This window comes from Hoplias malabaricus, chromosome 18, assembly GCF_029633855.1.
Source record: "Hoplias malabaricus isolate fHopMal1 chromosome 18, fHopMal1.hap1, whole genome shotgun sequence".
NCBI lineage: Eukaryota > Metazoa > Chordata > Actinopteri > Characiformes > Erythrinidae > Hoplias > Hoplias malabaricus.
The window spans coordinates 7442432-7457752 of record NC_089817.1 but is presented as its reverse complement, the minus strand read 5'-3'; the positions used below and the strand labels follow the sequence as shown (position 1 = coordinate 7457752).

The 15321-nt window shown below is 37.5% G+C and overlaps 1 protein-coding gene across 3 annotated transcripts; it reads right to left on the bottom strand.

Moving 5' to 3' along the window:
* Window positions 1–259: 259 nt before the first annotated feature.
* smad2 (SMAD family member 2) lies at window positions 260–15321 on the bottom strand. 3 transcript variants are annotated; one of them, XM_066650510.1, is made up of 12 exons: window positions 15049–15321; window positions 14541–14622; window positions 11023–11473; window positions 5420–5509; window positions 4682–4875; window positions 4331–4465; window positions 4088–4162; window positions 3733–3786; window positions 3327–3539; window positions 2920–3057; window positions 2157–2301; window positions 260–1829 (listed from the first exon to the last, which is right to left on the bottom strand). In XM_066650510.1, exons 3-12 carry the CDS (start codon window positions 11259–11261, stop codon window positions 1706–1708), a joined length of 1407 nt encoding a protein of 468 aa, XP_066506607.1. In that variant the 5' UTR covers window positions 11262–11473; window positions 14541–14622; window positions 15049–15321; the 3' UTR covers window positions 260–1705. The 3 variants fall into 3 exon arrangements, with proteins under 3 accessions (XP_066506607.1, XP_066506609.1, XP_066506608.1); XM_066650512.1 differs by lacking the exon at window positions 5420–5509; XM_066650511.1 differs by lacking the exon at window positions 14541–14622.

Below are 15321 nucleotides of genomic sequence, written 5' to 3'. Positions count from 1 at the left end.
CACACACACTAAAGTTGCACAATTCTCCTTTTAAGAAGCAAATCATTTTAAGAGTCTTTTCCCCCCCAAATTGCAAGCCAATAGAACACTGCCATGTTTTCTGCAACATTTGACATTAGGAAGATGTTTTCCCCAAAGAAGCATAGGCTGTGGAAAAGCATCCAGGGCAGGCAATGTGTCATTTGTCCAGAAGCCAAAGAAAAGGGGGAGAGAGGGGGGAAAAGAGAGAGAGAGTGGGGGGAAAAAGAAAAAAAAAAAAAAAAAAAAAAAAAAAGAAAGAAAAGCATTCAAAGAATTTTCTGACCATAAGTCAAAAAATAAATAAATAAAAGTCCTAAACAATGCCTGAGGCATTTTTAAGAGTCAATAGGTAGGTAGATATAAGGGGCAAGATGTTCGGACAACTTGAATTGAAAACAGGAGAATATAAAGATACCGTTTGTGAAAGATTTCTACTAACAATTCTTTTGTATGATAGGACATTTCATTATGAAGCCATGTTCCATTTAAAAAGAGGGCATGATCTAAAAAAATATTCAATTCTAATAAAAAGGAAGAGAGCATTAAAGATTTTAAATATATTTATATATAAAAATACATGAAAATACAAAAAGTAGCTAAAAGAAAGATAAAGGAAAAAAAATCTTGTGATTGTGAAGAATAACCTACTTTATTAACACTTAAAGCTTAAAAGGTTGGAATTTTTTTGAGAGATTTGGATTGTGTGATCACTTTTAAGAATTTTTTTTTATTTATTTTTGCTCATACTTAAAAAGAAACCATTTTCTAAGAAAAAGGAAACCAGACTCCAAAAGCACTCCATGGCAATCTAGTGAGCATTTCACCTAGTGAACAAGACATCAGCAGGGAGGGGAAGTACAGGCTTCTACAGAGATGGGGCAGAAAAATATTGGTCCAGTTTGTTTGTTGGTTTGTTTGTTTTCGCTTGGTTTCCTTTTTGTTAAACATTCCTATCTGTTCACGTTAGGTTTCAAAGAAGCATGCCATACAACAGCACGCTCCAAATCAAAGGCAACATTCTTTTATAGTGGTTGGGCGCAGCAATCATGAATTGTAAATGAATACGGTGTCTTTTGGCGTTACTTTCAAGAGCTAGGAGGGTGAAAGAGTAAATCTCTGATCTTGATTAGTCTCAGCAATTATATTAAGCTTAAAGAATATGACTTTTTGCCAGCAAAAGTAAGCTCTTTGTTAAGCAAAGGTTTTTTTTGGGAAAAAAATATATATTTACGGCAAAACATTTGTGGTCACTTCAAGGGGAGGGAATGCTTTACTGAAACATTTGTTCCAAGTTCTTAACTGACTTCTGGTACTTCCCTGTTACAGACACCTTCCCTGGTCTTCATTTAAAATAAAAAAGAAAAGAAAAAAAAGAAAGGAAAAAAAAATCAATATACATTTCAAATTCTACCACTAATACATTTAATATTGAGGATTTAGGAGGAAAAAAGAGAGAATTAAAGGTGCATGAAGCTGATGTGACAGCAAGTGCCATGTTCAGGTTTGAACAGTGAAAATGAGAGAGAGAGAGAGAGAGAGAGAGAGAATTGAGAGACAAGTACAATGAGAGAGGGGGGATTATAGCAAGTCTGTTTTTCTTCTAGTTGTCATTGGTTGTCGTGATTGTAGAATTTGTCATTTTTGGGCAGGGGTGTGGGGGAGGTTTCGTTGTCATTGTCGATGATTAGGACATACTGGAGCAACGGACAGTGGGAGAGCCCATTTGGGTCAGAACCTTGTCCAGCCATTGCAATGGACCATTCAAGTGCAGCTCAATCCAGCACGGAGTGCTTGTCACAGTCTGCCGTCTGCCAAACACATACACCACAGTAAGTTACCTTTTAAAACCTTCTAATATGAGTAATTTCATACAAAACAAGAAGTTATGCCTAAACTATGATTATTACCGTCATCATCATCATCATCTGAATGACAATTTTTAAGCATCAATAACATTTAATTGATTTACTAGATAAAAACAAAAAGTAAAATATCCAGTCAATATTAATACATCATTTCCAAATGTAAGTTTGCTACAGCTATTTGTATTTTATTGTCACATCTCTATGATAGCAATTTCTCCTCCAGACTAGACTTATTCCCTACCCAACCCATCACGTTTCTAAGCGTCCTACCTGTACTCTGCGCCCCAGCCTTTAACAAAGCTCATTCGAATAGTGCACATTCTAGTCAGCTGGTACACAGCCTCGAAGCCCTGGTTCACAGACTGGGCCAGGAGAGCTGCAAACTCCTGGTTGTTGAAGATCTTAAGGTTACAGCCTAGAAATAAAAGGCACATGGTTGTATCAATTAGGGAGGTCCAGTTCTGACATGAAATACCAGTATCAGAGGCAAGGTCACTCTCAACCTCAACTCCAAACTGACTTTTACTACCTTGCTCCGAGTCAGCTTAATTGCAATCCTCATGCTATGCCAGTTAACACACCGGTTAAATAGAATCACTGTCCAATGAAAACACGTATCCGCAAAATAGTAACTTTACAAGAGGAAAGAAAACACCTTCTTAAACTTTCATTGGGTGTCAATGTAAAAAGATTTTATTATAAGTAACTTTGGAGCATTTAAATGGGTTTATTCATCCATAAATTCACACAAATTGTGAAGGACTGCTGCTGCGTTAACATGACGTAGTACACTAAAATGTTGGCAATGGCAATATGTTTAATGCATGCTAAGCTTGCACGGTAATATAAAATTAGATTTATTACAGACTCATTACTTGCAAATAAAGAAAGCAAATAGTACCGCTGAACAAAGGTCAGATTTCTGACTGGTGCTGTGACTATTTCACAATAGCTTCAATTTAGTGACTTAACGTATAAAGAAGCCTGCCATTATACTACATCATTTTAAACTGAATGTCAACATGCAGCTCACCTGGGGGTATTTTGCAGACAGTTGCAGGGTGCCAGCCATACCTCTGGTTACAATTTGGGCTTTGAACAAAGATGGCACTGTCACTCAGACACTCTGCAAACACTTCTCCACCAATATAATACAGTCTGACTCCTCTGCCTGTACACATTAACAGCAACAAAACTGAATAGTTGAAATGGTGCCTGCGGTTTTCATAGAATTGTACTAAAATTCAACATTTCTGTCGGTTCCCAATGTAGTTAATTCATACACTGTAGAAATTTCAGAACACAGGACAATCTACATTCTTCTCTTTTGTGTTTTAAACAAATGATCTGCCAAGATTTATATAGCACAACTGACTTGCTGACAGATCAATTTCATATTATAAAATATCATAATAGGCCCCTATAGGTCTTAGGTTGTACCTATATGTCTCCGGGTCATTTCCACAGTGGCGTTGCGATTGACATTGGACAGTAGGCCCAGGCAGAAGCGCTCTGAGTTGGAGGGGTCTGTGAAGCCATCCACAGTGAGAGAGGGCTGCGAAGCATGGAATGTTTCCCCCACCCGCTGGTTCAACTCGTAGTAGGCTATGGAGCACCAGAAGGCAGGCTCCGAATAAGTCACCGGCTGCAGGTCTACAATGCAAACGAGAAACCCATATTTTAACAAACATTCACATTTTATTCTGGCTTTAACAGAATAAAATATAAACCTTGTTATTTTACTACTACTGTTGTAATAAGGCAGTTAACATTAAGCATACAGCTGAGAGCTGCTGGTAAAGCAGCATGGGTTCAGGATGTTGATTATGCAACAAGGTTTCCTTACCCATGCCATGATTGACGGGCGAGAGCGTACTCGGCGACAGTTCTGCAGGAGAGCCTGGTCAAGAAAACAGAAAATGTATTTTTAACAGCTCAACACATTCCAAGACAAACTGAGTGCCTACGCACCAAAGAAACATAGAGATAAAAATAAGCACGCTCTTCCTTTCTACTTTCAATCTTAATTGCCTTTAATGGGTGCAAATGTTTATTTTTAAGTATTTAAATATAAATATTAAACATCTGAGTCTAGAGGAAGGCTGGATAAGGCAACTGCAGTGAAAGCATTAAGTGCTTTACTGGCTAAAACACGCACACACTGCCATTCCCATGTAGTGTTTGCCACCGTGGGAATGTACCTGTGTCCATACTTTGATTCAATTGCTGGTCACTGGTCTCTCCATCCTCACTGATGTAGCCAGGTGGAGGAGTCTCTGCGAACAGACAAAAAACTCAAACACAACTCAAGTTTTACAAAGGGAATATACAAATAAAATGTGATGTGGATACATAGGGACATGTGTTAACACATTTTCAGTGAAAGATTATGGGTCTTTTGTGTGTGTGTGTGTGTGTGTGTGTGTGTGTGTGTGTGTGTGTACCTGGTATATAGTTGTTTGGTGGTTCAATCCCAGCAGGGAAGTTGGTGTTTTCAGGTATGTTATGGGTGTAGTCATCCAAAGGAGGCAGTTCAGTCAGAATCTCTGTGTGTCTTGGCACTAGGACAGGAGGAAGAACTACAGAAGCAATAATTCAACATTAGAGAAGAAAAGAAAAAAGAAAAGAAGGAAAAAACACATTAGGAAAAAACCTAGAAAACATAAAATAAATAAAGTTTTTTTTTGAAGAGCCCAAGTCAAATCGAAATAACAATAAACGAGCATTTTGAGACAGAGGGTGTGCTTTAAAATCTGCTGAAGGAAAAACAAGAATGTTTAACATGTGGTTGGCACCTGGTGTCTCCACTCGCTGGTAGTGGTAGGGGTTGACGCACACTTCGTCCTTCTTGAGGTTGAAGGCATACTCGCAAGTGTCGATTGCGCGCAGCTCGTGGTGACTGTGCAAGTCCGGCCATCGCCACAGACGACAGTATATAACGTGAGGCAGCCCCTTACGATGAGACACCTGTAGACGGCCGTCCAAAGATCTAAACCAGGCACATACAGGAGAAGACAGGGACAGAGAAAGATAGAGACAAAGAAAGGGAGAGAGAGAAACCAGGGAGAAAGAGAAAGAGAGAACAAAGGAGTAGAGGGAACGTGCCAAATGGTCAGAGGAAGGAGAACATGGATGGAGAGAGGGAAGATAGCTGGTTTAGACTTAAAATGGGTCTATTACTTAAGGCCAAACCAAAACAGAAGCCATGTATGCTTTTAATGACAATATCACTACAAAATATAACTACTTTGTAAAAGCTTGTGCCTAAGAGGATGAGTATGAATTATGAGGAAAAACATGCTAAACAATAAACTAAACAATTTAAATTCTGTTGTTTTTTTTTATAAATATCCACACATTATAATTTTTCACTTAGAATAAAATCACAGAGAATGGCCTGAGAAGTTAAAAGTGAAATACACAGCCCCTGGAGGAGCAGAACAAGAAGGCTTCTGCGCTCTCTCTCCGAGCCTGCGTGGAGAGGATCCCACAGCACGGGTGAGTGCAGCACAATGACAGGAGAGGATAGTCACCTGGTTTGGTCAGGGTAGTTGTATAGGCCTGAGGTATCCCACTGTTCTATCGTATTTGGTGTACTCAGTCCCCAAATTTCAGAGCAATTGCTGTGCACAGAAAAGTAAAAAAACAAAAACAAAAAAAACAAAAACAAAATAAAAACACAAACAAACAAAAAATGATAAACATGGGGCATGATTCATTCAAAAATACCAAGATGATGTACAATGGTGGGATATAACAAGGTGTTATTTCTTTTATTGGAGATGTTCTGCGTTTTGAGTCAGGCTGTGATGCAGTTCACCTCAAATAAAAGAAGCCACTCAAATGGACATACCACATAAGACAGTGAGATGAAGGAAAAAACAAGACAAACTGACAAATGTACTTTTATATTTATAGTGTACTACAGTTCAGTCTCTACATAATAATGGAATTAAATGAGAGTTAAGTAAATGTTAAAAAGATAATATTCATGGTGGACTGAATTACAGTTTTGAACATTTAAACATGCAGCACATGACATAAATGAGTTGAGAACATGATCCCTTTGTAGAAAATACCACATTTCAAAATTAGTTAACACACACAACCCTGAGCAACCTTCAAAAATAACTTAAGTGTGTTTGGAAGAATTCAGTTTTCTAATTCCTATACCTTAGGAACCTAAGGAACTTAAAAAATGATAATGATAATCTTATTTAATGCTTTATTCAGATGTTCTGCATAGTGTAGGCAGTTACGGGAAGTGTTTTTTCTGAGCTATTTTAGCATACAGAGTAAGGTCAGCATGTCCCCTTTTGGAAAAAAAAAGTCTTATAGTTCAAATAGAAGAGTATAAATGAATAGCTTTTTGATATTTTTAATATAGCTTAGCAAAACATTTACAGAGTGAATAACAATTAACACAACATTTTATTTTACTAATAATGGGCAGAGTGAAGAATTAGCTAAATTGTGAAATTGATAGGCAATTTAATACTTCACTGATAATTAAAAAAAAAATAATAATAAAAAAAAAAAAAAAAAAAAAACTCAAACAAGATATTTCAAGCAATTACGAACAAATATCATACTACATAGAAAACATTTTTAAAACTGGTTTAATAAAACAATTATCCTTCACAGAATAACCATCTTTCTCTTGGAATCTTTAACCACGGCACACAAAAATACTCAAATATTTTTATATATGCTTACAAGATCTGACCCTAGAACTGGGGTTTGCGTGATGGCAATGAGAAAATGAGGCAAATGCCACAATTTAAAAAAATAATAATAAAAAAAGCCAATGAAGAACTGAAACTACACATGCTCACATTAAGTGAAATGAGCTGTGTAAAGGGAAGGGACTTAGTTTCAGCATATCAGTCCTTGGAAGATTTCAACACACTCCTCAAATACAGAGTGACTAAGCAGACATGCAAACTTTCAAATTAACAAGCATTCTTTTATACCTAGAAACCAGCTGCCAAATCATTATTCAATATGAATAGATGTTAAATAAACCATGCACAATCCATGTTCAGTAAATACATGGTGACTATCATGATAACAATAGCCATCTATTTCATGTACACAGCAATAATTAAAAGAAAACAAATTGTGGCCAATATCAGGGTGTCTTTTCATCCTACTCACAACACAGAGGAAAATAAAATAGCAGCTTTACAGACGTGTATATCATCACTGTCCAATTAAAAATAGGCATCTCCCAAAAATAGTAAATTTACAGGAGAAGGCGAGAAAATAATAATAAAAACCCATTCTTAAATCTCAATGGAAGGGAATGTAAAAAGATTTTATTCAAGTCATTTTAGAGCATTTCTATTGGTTCATTCATCATGAAATTTTCCCATGATGTGAAGAAAGCTGCTGTGTTCAAATGTTGTGAACCAAAAGCACCAAAAAAGTTATATTTATTTTTTTAATAAGACAGAGATGATATGTTAAATGAAGGCAACTTACTTACAATTTGCCTTAATACTTACATAATTGCTGGTCCCACTACTAATGCGTCACTTTTAGAATCACTAGTGTCTAATTCTTCTGCAAAGTAGAGATAGTACTGCACACTCAAGGAAAAACTCTTTAAAAGCAGTTAAGCCTGCACCAGTTTCAGTGAGCACTCGATTTCCAGACTGGTGGCACACTTTTTTGGGGGTATTAACCCTAGTTCCCTGGAGTGCCAGAAACCCCAGACAAACTCCACCACTGAGAACCCATCTGCTAGCAGTCCATTGTCACAAGAGGCCAAAGACAAACCCAACACCTTCTACTGATGCTTATCACAGTCAGGATTAAACCTAAGGAATAGCTTTTAAATCAATATCTTCTCTCATGAAACATTTTTCCCATTTTTGTAGACAAGTTATCTTAAAAAAAATATTTCCAGCACCCACCCCCCCTTCTCCAATATGGTGCAAAGTTTTAAAACTGAGCCCAGAGAAGATTAAAGTACAGGGGCAGCCCACTGCATCAGAGGGGACCATATGTCTTCACCCTATAATCTTAGGTTATAATGGCTGAAAATGAGCAATGCTGCCAATAGGACTACTCCTCAGGTTGTGTCCTCTGAACACATGCCAAGCTGTCATTTTCATAATCCTGTAAGAGCTAGGCATACACCCATCATTTCTGTGAGGGTCTCTAATGTAAAGTGCTCTTTGTTTCATGATAAATAACAATGGGGTTTGGGAAACAGTGTTTAAGTGTTGAGTGCTAATATGCAAAGCTGTAACAACTAAACTTAAAAACCACCCAAATTTTAGAGAATCTTATCCTTTGAAGACATGACACAATGTACTTCACAATTAATAGCACTGGCTGTTTATGCTTGAACTTGTCCACACTTTTCTTACACACACAAACCTATTTTATTATTATTATAAGTATGCTGATTTTAAAAACACATCTCAATTATTTACAGCTTTAAAAATACTACCTGCTTGACAAAGGGGGGCTGAATCAGTTTCCCTAAGCCGGTCAGGACTCTGCTTTTTGTCATTACTACAGAACACCCCTCCTAATCTTAGACGACTGATGTGATATCCTGTCTGCTTAGAAGATAATGTCATCTGCTCTATGTAAATACTGACCTGAAGATCATTATGGTCTCTTCTATCAGCAATTGATAGAATTATGAGAGCACATACAGTCTCCTTTCTCAGCAGATTTATCGAAGTGGATAAAACCAGGACCTTAATACCACCACACAGAGGCAGCCAGACAACAGTGCACTAATGTTACAATCAATAAGCTTTAGAAATGCAACCCAATCATTCTCTTTAGAAGGCTCATGGAAGAAAATCACTCTTTGCATCCCTGCACTAGCTGAAGGCATGTCTGCAGATAAACTATCAGTGCTGCTTCTCAAAGGACCTGGGCTTATAGTGGGGGCAGCCAGGAGCTTCAACCGGAAGTCACATTAACACAGATAAGGGTTTGTTTTCCCTGAAACAGGAAAAACAAAAAGGGCGAATATGGGCACACGCCTCTGGTTCAACAATGCACCACTTAAGGTACATGCGTGAAAATGCCTGCCAATTACCCCACTTTGACTGACTAATGAAGCAAATAAACAACTGCAGCTAAGAAGGTGAGAGCAGACTGCACAAATTATAAACTAATTTTAAAATAAAATATTTCTTCAATTTAAAATGGAAAGAAACAATGCTAATCCATTGCTATATGTATTACTCATGTTGACTAATAACAATATTGTTGAGTTTTATACACCTCTGAAAAGGGTCAATCTACAGCATGTATAAATGCATGTCATACACCTGGCTGAAAACCAACATGTGGCACATAGCAGACTCAAATCCATTAGTCAAATTAATCAGGCTGGAGTGCTTATTCAAAACAATGAGGTAAATCAATCTGTTTAAAAGTGTGGTAACAAGAAGAGAGCTTGCATTCATTCAGCAACAAAAGCAAAAAGTCTTCTACAGAACAACATCCATGAATAAATGTAAAATACATTATAATGAATCTAGTTCTTAAACAAGTCCAAAAATAACTACAATAAGCAGAAATGTGACTGCAGTCAACGCAACTTCAAAAAAATCTACTACAAATGTAATACTTATGTTCAGATCTTCAAACAGGCAAGCTCAAAAATCTAGGACAAGATGAACGTGAAGTGAAATGGGAACATTGTTTTTGGAGTCATTTAAAATTTTTCACATCATGAGAACTAGCGTAAAGAATGATGTCTTCAGCCATTCTCACCAATCTTCAAGGTTAGTGGACTGATTAGAGCAGGACGGAGGAAAAGGAGGGGGAAAAAATAACCCTCACACTGGCAAGCAAACTTTCCTACCATGTGAAATCTCCCTACACAGGCTCTCAAGGGAAGAGAGAAGGTGAATGAGCGAATTCCCTTGACAACTTGAAAAGCTCCGCAATCAGCTGACGTTGGTCATCTCTCCTGTTTAGGCTAAAGTCTCACTAAAGGCAACCTGAGAAAATCTGTAGGACACCATGTAGCAGGGCATTAATATTATCCCTTATTGAAGACTGGCTGTTTAACTGCATAAGTGACATAAAATCTCCTCTTTGTCACTTTATAACAAGAAAATTTGAGTGTTGAGCTAATCATTTAAATACTAATTTTAAAAAAAATGTTTGCTTACTGAAATGCAGATTTAACTGAAAGATAACCAAGGAATTAAGTCATCATAGGTCTTAGGTCTCAGAAGGTATAAATTATTAATCTACGAATATTGTGCATCCACTGACATTGGAATTGAAGGTCGATGCTGACATCTGATATGTTTCATGAACATATCTGCTGATGCCACTACAATAACATTGATAAAAATGGGATTTTTGTCTGTAATAGCATTACAGAGAACTGTATCAACTATTTATATGGACTTACAAATGCAGTAAAATGAACAATAAACATTTCAACTGTAGGAGAGACGTACAGTTAAATACATCATCGATTCTGTGCAGGAAATGTTAGCATCACACATGCATAATGAGTACCGCATAGTGTAGTTTCTTTTTGCCAAAATCAAATCATTTTGACACAAGAATCCCCCACCCCCTTATTTTTTACAACAGCTCTTGAAAAGCCCGTGATAAAGTGGTGTTTTAGTAAAACACAAGGTTTCAATTTGTTGAGTCTAAAAGCGGTAGGTTTACAGTCTTCCCACATTCTAGATAGGTTAATATCAAGTAATATAAAAGCAAGAACACTGAACACTGATGACTAAGCCTCAGAGCAGATGAGATGAAAAGGGAAAGGTACATGAAAACAAGCAGTAAAGTCAAACTGATGAACATGAACTGAATACAGAGTGGATGGGTGGCACAGAAAGAATTCAAAGAAATAAAATAAAGTAGTGCTAATGTGGTAGGTGCACCCTCACCATTCAATTATAAAGACTGGCAGTAATGAGCCATTTTGCTACAAAATACATAAATTTATATATCCAATTTAATCTTTAAAATAATCTAATCAAAACACATGGGAATAATGTTTTGATAGCTATGAATAAACAAACTGCATGACAGCAGAGAGAGAAAGCGAGGCTTGGAACATATGTCTGAACTCATGAAAAGATGTGTGCTTATGGAGAGGGTTACGTTCATATTGGCTTTGCCATACCTGGGTATAGTCACACATTTGGTGTTGCAGTTTTGTGTGGTGATGGCCTTCTCCAGCTCATCCAACTGGCCTGTCTTCTTCAGCTTCTTCACCAAACTCTTCACAGCCTTCTCACACCATTTCTCCTCCTGACCATTCTGCTCTCCTCCCCCACCCGCTCCACCTGAGCCACTGGCCGACTTCTTCCAGCCCAGTAGGCGCTTCACCACCGGAGGGGTGAAAGGCAAGATGGACGACATTGTCTGGGTTTCAGGCAAGCAGTCAATCAGCCCCCTCCTGGTCAGGTAGGTTACAGATGCCAAGGGAGGCGAGAAACTCGCTTTCCTAAGAGGGGTTTAGGAAGAGGGCCACTGGGCTAGGGTTCTGAGGGAGCGTTAGTGGGGAAAGGGGTAAGGGGGCAGGAAGAGGCGCTTAGGAGATGGAACAGGGGAGGGAGGGGGCGAGGGGTTACCTGAGTGAAGAAAAACAGAAATCAAAAAGTCTGATGACAGACTGTGCAAAACAAAGGCTCAAATGGGATTAGAGGTGAACCTCCATACATGTCCCTAAAATTTAGGTGCCATGGAGAACATTCACATGCACACTACAGGTTTCGAAAAAAATAAATTTGGTTATGACTGTCACTTAAAAGGTACACATTTATAAACGTTTAAACCACTGTGACACTTCCATTGACCTGCAATAGGGAGAATAGAGCCTCTGTTTTTGCTACTTCGGGCTCAGCACTGCAGAAGTTGCACTATGGAACTTTAGGAGAAGGGTAGAAAACCAACCTCCATCCCTGGTCCTTGATTTTAGAACAGTGCTGTAAAGGCTAATTGCACTCTGCAACCTCAGAATGAGCCCAAAAGCAACAATACCAAATCATACCTAGTGTCCCTCTAAAGAATCTTTCACAAAACTTCAGTTACAAAATCCTCCAGGCAACAGCAAAATAATTAGGTCAACATCAAGGAATTAAGAGGTTTACTGTAAAGACAAATTTTATTCAAAATGTATGAATAATTCCATGCTTAGAAGAGGTCAGGGGGTTCTGATGTGATATGGTTCAAGTTTAAAAAAAAAAAAAATAAATAAAAATAAAAAAATACTTACTTAGAAACAAAACAAAAACAAGAAAAAAAAAAAGGAAAATTAGCCACTGTGTATCATACTCAAAATCATTTTATATTAAAGCATTCTGGCTTTTTTTTTTTACTTATAGACCATTTGAGTGTGCAAGCATTTTAAACAATTGGTGGCATTCTTTGATCCAGAAAATATGCAACATTATTTCCCTATTAAACAAAATAAAAAAAGTTTGTTAGTTGCACTCTGTAAATGAAATAATGAAACAGCACAGCACTATTTTCAATGAAGAATGAGAAGCATGGTTTCTTAGGGGAACAAGCTTGACCACAGAGCAGATTACAGATAATGCAAGCCAAAAGTTCAATATTTGATTCATGGAGAAGGACCGCATGCATGCAAGCCTTTTCATTTCCCCATTTAATTTGAAAATTGGTTCCACTCAATGAGACACACCATGGCATTAAAAGAAGTACTGGCTTTTTGTTTCAGGCAGTGATGACAGTGATGCCCACTGAGCTCACAGCCCGGTAAACGCTGATTGTGAACATGAGGAAGTGGAAGTAAACATTAGGAATCCAGGGCTATTGCGTTAGCTTTACAAAATGGCCAATTCCCAGAGAGGGCTTTGCTGCCATAAGCTTATTTATCATAGCGGAAACAAGCCACAATGAAGAAAGAATGCCTTCCAAATGACCAGCAGAAACATTGCTGGAGACAAAATAAAAGAAAAAATAAGTTAGTATAAGCAAAAATAACAAAAGCACCAGCATTCATTCAAACTCAGTGCATGTTTCCTTTGCTAATACAGACACGTTCAAATCTGAAGCATAAACACTTCTGCAATTGATGAGAAGGGAAACCAGTGCCATATTTTAAGAAGTTGGAGGTACAGCTGTGCAATAATTTACTACATTTAATTTCACAGTATTGTTATAACGCTGATGTCAGTAACAAGAACAGCGACAAGTCTTGTTCAACTGAAAACATTTCTGTGCAATAAATGAAACTGAACTAAAAATAAACATTTTTCATCATGATCTTAAATGTGTTACTGCTGGAGCATATCTAGTGCATCTGATCTAAAGATATCATCATGCCAAAAAAAAGTCTTAAAGCATGTTGATGTTATATTTCTGTCATACTGCCAACTCCAGCTGGGGTAGTCTTGTATTCATTTCTACTTTATAAAGTCACTGCAGGCAGAAAATATATATTTCATCGTTGACCAAATTTTAGAGTTTAAACCTGTAATAGCTGTTTTTTGACCAAAGTCCATTAAATAGCTTGTCTTGGAGGGGAGCTTGCCTCATAATTTCTCTCTTTATACCACCAGCGTGGTGAGTGGAGTGCAAGGGAAGGTCCTGGATAAAACCCTAACCTTGCAATTATAATGATTTATGCCGTTAATTGTAAGATTTTCTGAGTATCTAATATCTAACTGAATGGGTGTATATGCGACTCGAAGCATAAGACCAGCTGAACTGGTTAGCATGCAATTACAGGATTTTGCCTTGTGTGTCTATGACCACCTTTCATTTATTATATATATATATATATATATATATATATATATATATATATATATATATATATATATATATATTTTAACCAAAATCCTTTTTAAAAGCAATGTTGGGTTTTTTGGCTGGTCATCACATTTACTTAAACTAAATATAAAACGTTTTCTCTATTAAGTGTGACCAAACTTTGGCCTTTAATATAGCTTCAATTCTTTGACTTGTTTGCAGTATTTCAAAAAAAGTACCTCTAAAGCACAATCTGAGGGGTACTCTATCAAATAACGTTATTAGGTCTAACTGTCTTACTTGGTCGTGGATTCTTGACACCTACACATCCTTTCAGATCCATGTCACAGAGGTTTATGTTTTTGCTGTGAAAGAAGTGAATGAAACACGTGTGGGTTTTTTTTTCTCTCCCGATTGAACTTAAGTGTGGAGCTTGATTTTCTCCCTCTCTCTCTCTCTCTGAAAGATAACGCCTTTGTAATAACGGTCCACCAGTTTTGCAAGGGTTTTCTTTAACCCTTTTATTTATGATTATGCTAAATAGATTATTTATTTTGGAAAATTATTCTCCTCCCTCAACAGTTTTCTAAAGCTCTCTCTATTTTGCTTTGTTTTGACAGGAAATTGGACACATGAATTGTGCTATCTTGTTTGTACACTTTATCATTACTACATTATAATTAAAATGCTTAAAGCACCGTAGCTGAACCATAAAAAATCGTAACCCTTTCCACTCGAGGACAGACCGCAAAAATAAAACAGACAAACTGGTAGCAAGGTAGTAAAGAAAACAATGCAACGTTACACATAGAAAAAAACAGGCCAGTGCTAAAGCATCGTTAGCAGAAGCTTGCTCGCAATAAAAAAAATATATTAAAACATATTATCTTTAGAGAAAAAAATGATGGGTCCAAAACTTACCTCAAGCACAGAGACCGGGTGAAATTAAAGTGGATGGCTGCATGAAAGCAAAGTCCCCAGAGCGAGCGGATGATGCTAGCGGCTAAAAACGAGAACAAACCCGGAGCGTGAATGCAGCTGGAACCGGCCACGATTAAAAACACAGCAACGTTTAAGGTTTTTATCGGTTTTGTGAATAACATAAGTGTGTAAGGGAGCTGTGGTGCGTTTAGCAACTGAGGAGGCGTGTACGTGGCTCAATAAACGCTAACTTATAACCTTCGACACTTTGTTTGACAGAAAAACAAACGAAGCTTGAGTTTGTCTTCTTTTTTCGAATTTTCCGTTCCACCTTAAACGGTGCAGTAACATTGCTGCTCCATTTAAGGTGGAGCGAAAATGTCGTACAAGAAGCTAGCGGTTAATGGTCAAACTCAGCTTTTTGAAATGTAAACAGACTAAAGACGTGTTTAAGTTAACCTATATTTCGTATATTTAGATTTTTTTCGCAGGAAGGAAAAATACTCACCTGAACAATGAGCCGCCGGTTGCTTTGTGCAAAGGAAAAATGGCTACACACTCCACACCAAAGCCTGGCTTTGATTTATATCTTCGAGTTCCTTAAAATTGATTTAAAATATTGTCTTTTCTTTTCCTCTATGGCCAAATTACAGCAGCAAGACGACGGCGGCCTCTTTCATGGGGACAATCTAACCCTAACATTAACGTACAGGCCAGCCCTAACTCCCTCCCCCGGATTCCTATTGGAGGAACCGTAAGCGTATGCGTCAACCGCTGGGGC

What these genes read in the sequence shown, in the direction of transcription:
- smad2 (XM_066650510.1), bottom strand. Translation starts at nt 11,261, where the DNA reads ATGTCGTCCATCTTGCCTTTCACCCCTCCGGTGGTGAAGCGCCTACTG. An exon ending in GCCCGTCAATCATGGCATGG is followed by an intron (nt 3,540 to 3,732) that starts GTAAGGAAACCT and finishes TTTGCATTGTAG; the next exon opens with ACCTGCAGCCGGTGACTTAT. An exon ending in AATGACCCGGAGACATATAG is followed by an intron (nt 3,058 to 3,326) that starts GTACAACCTAAG and finishes TAATGTGTACAG; the next exon opens with GCAGAGGAGTCAGACTGTAT.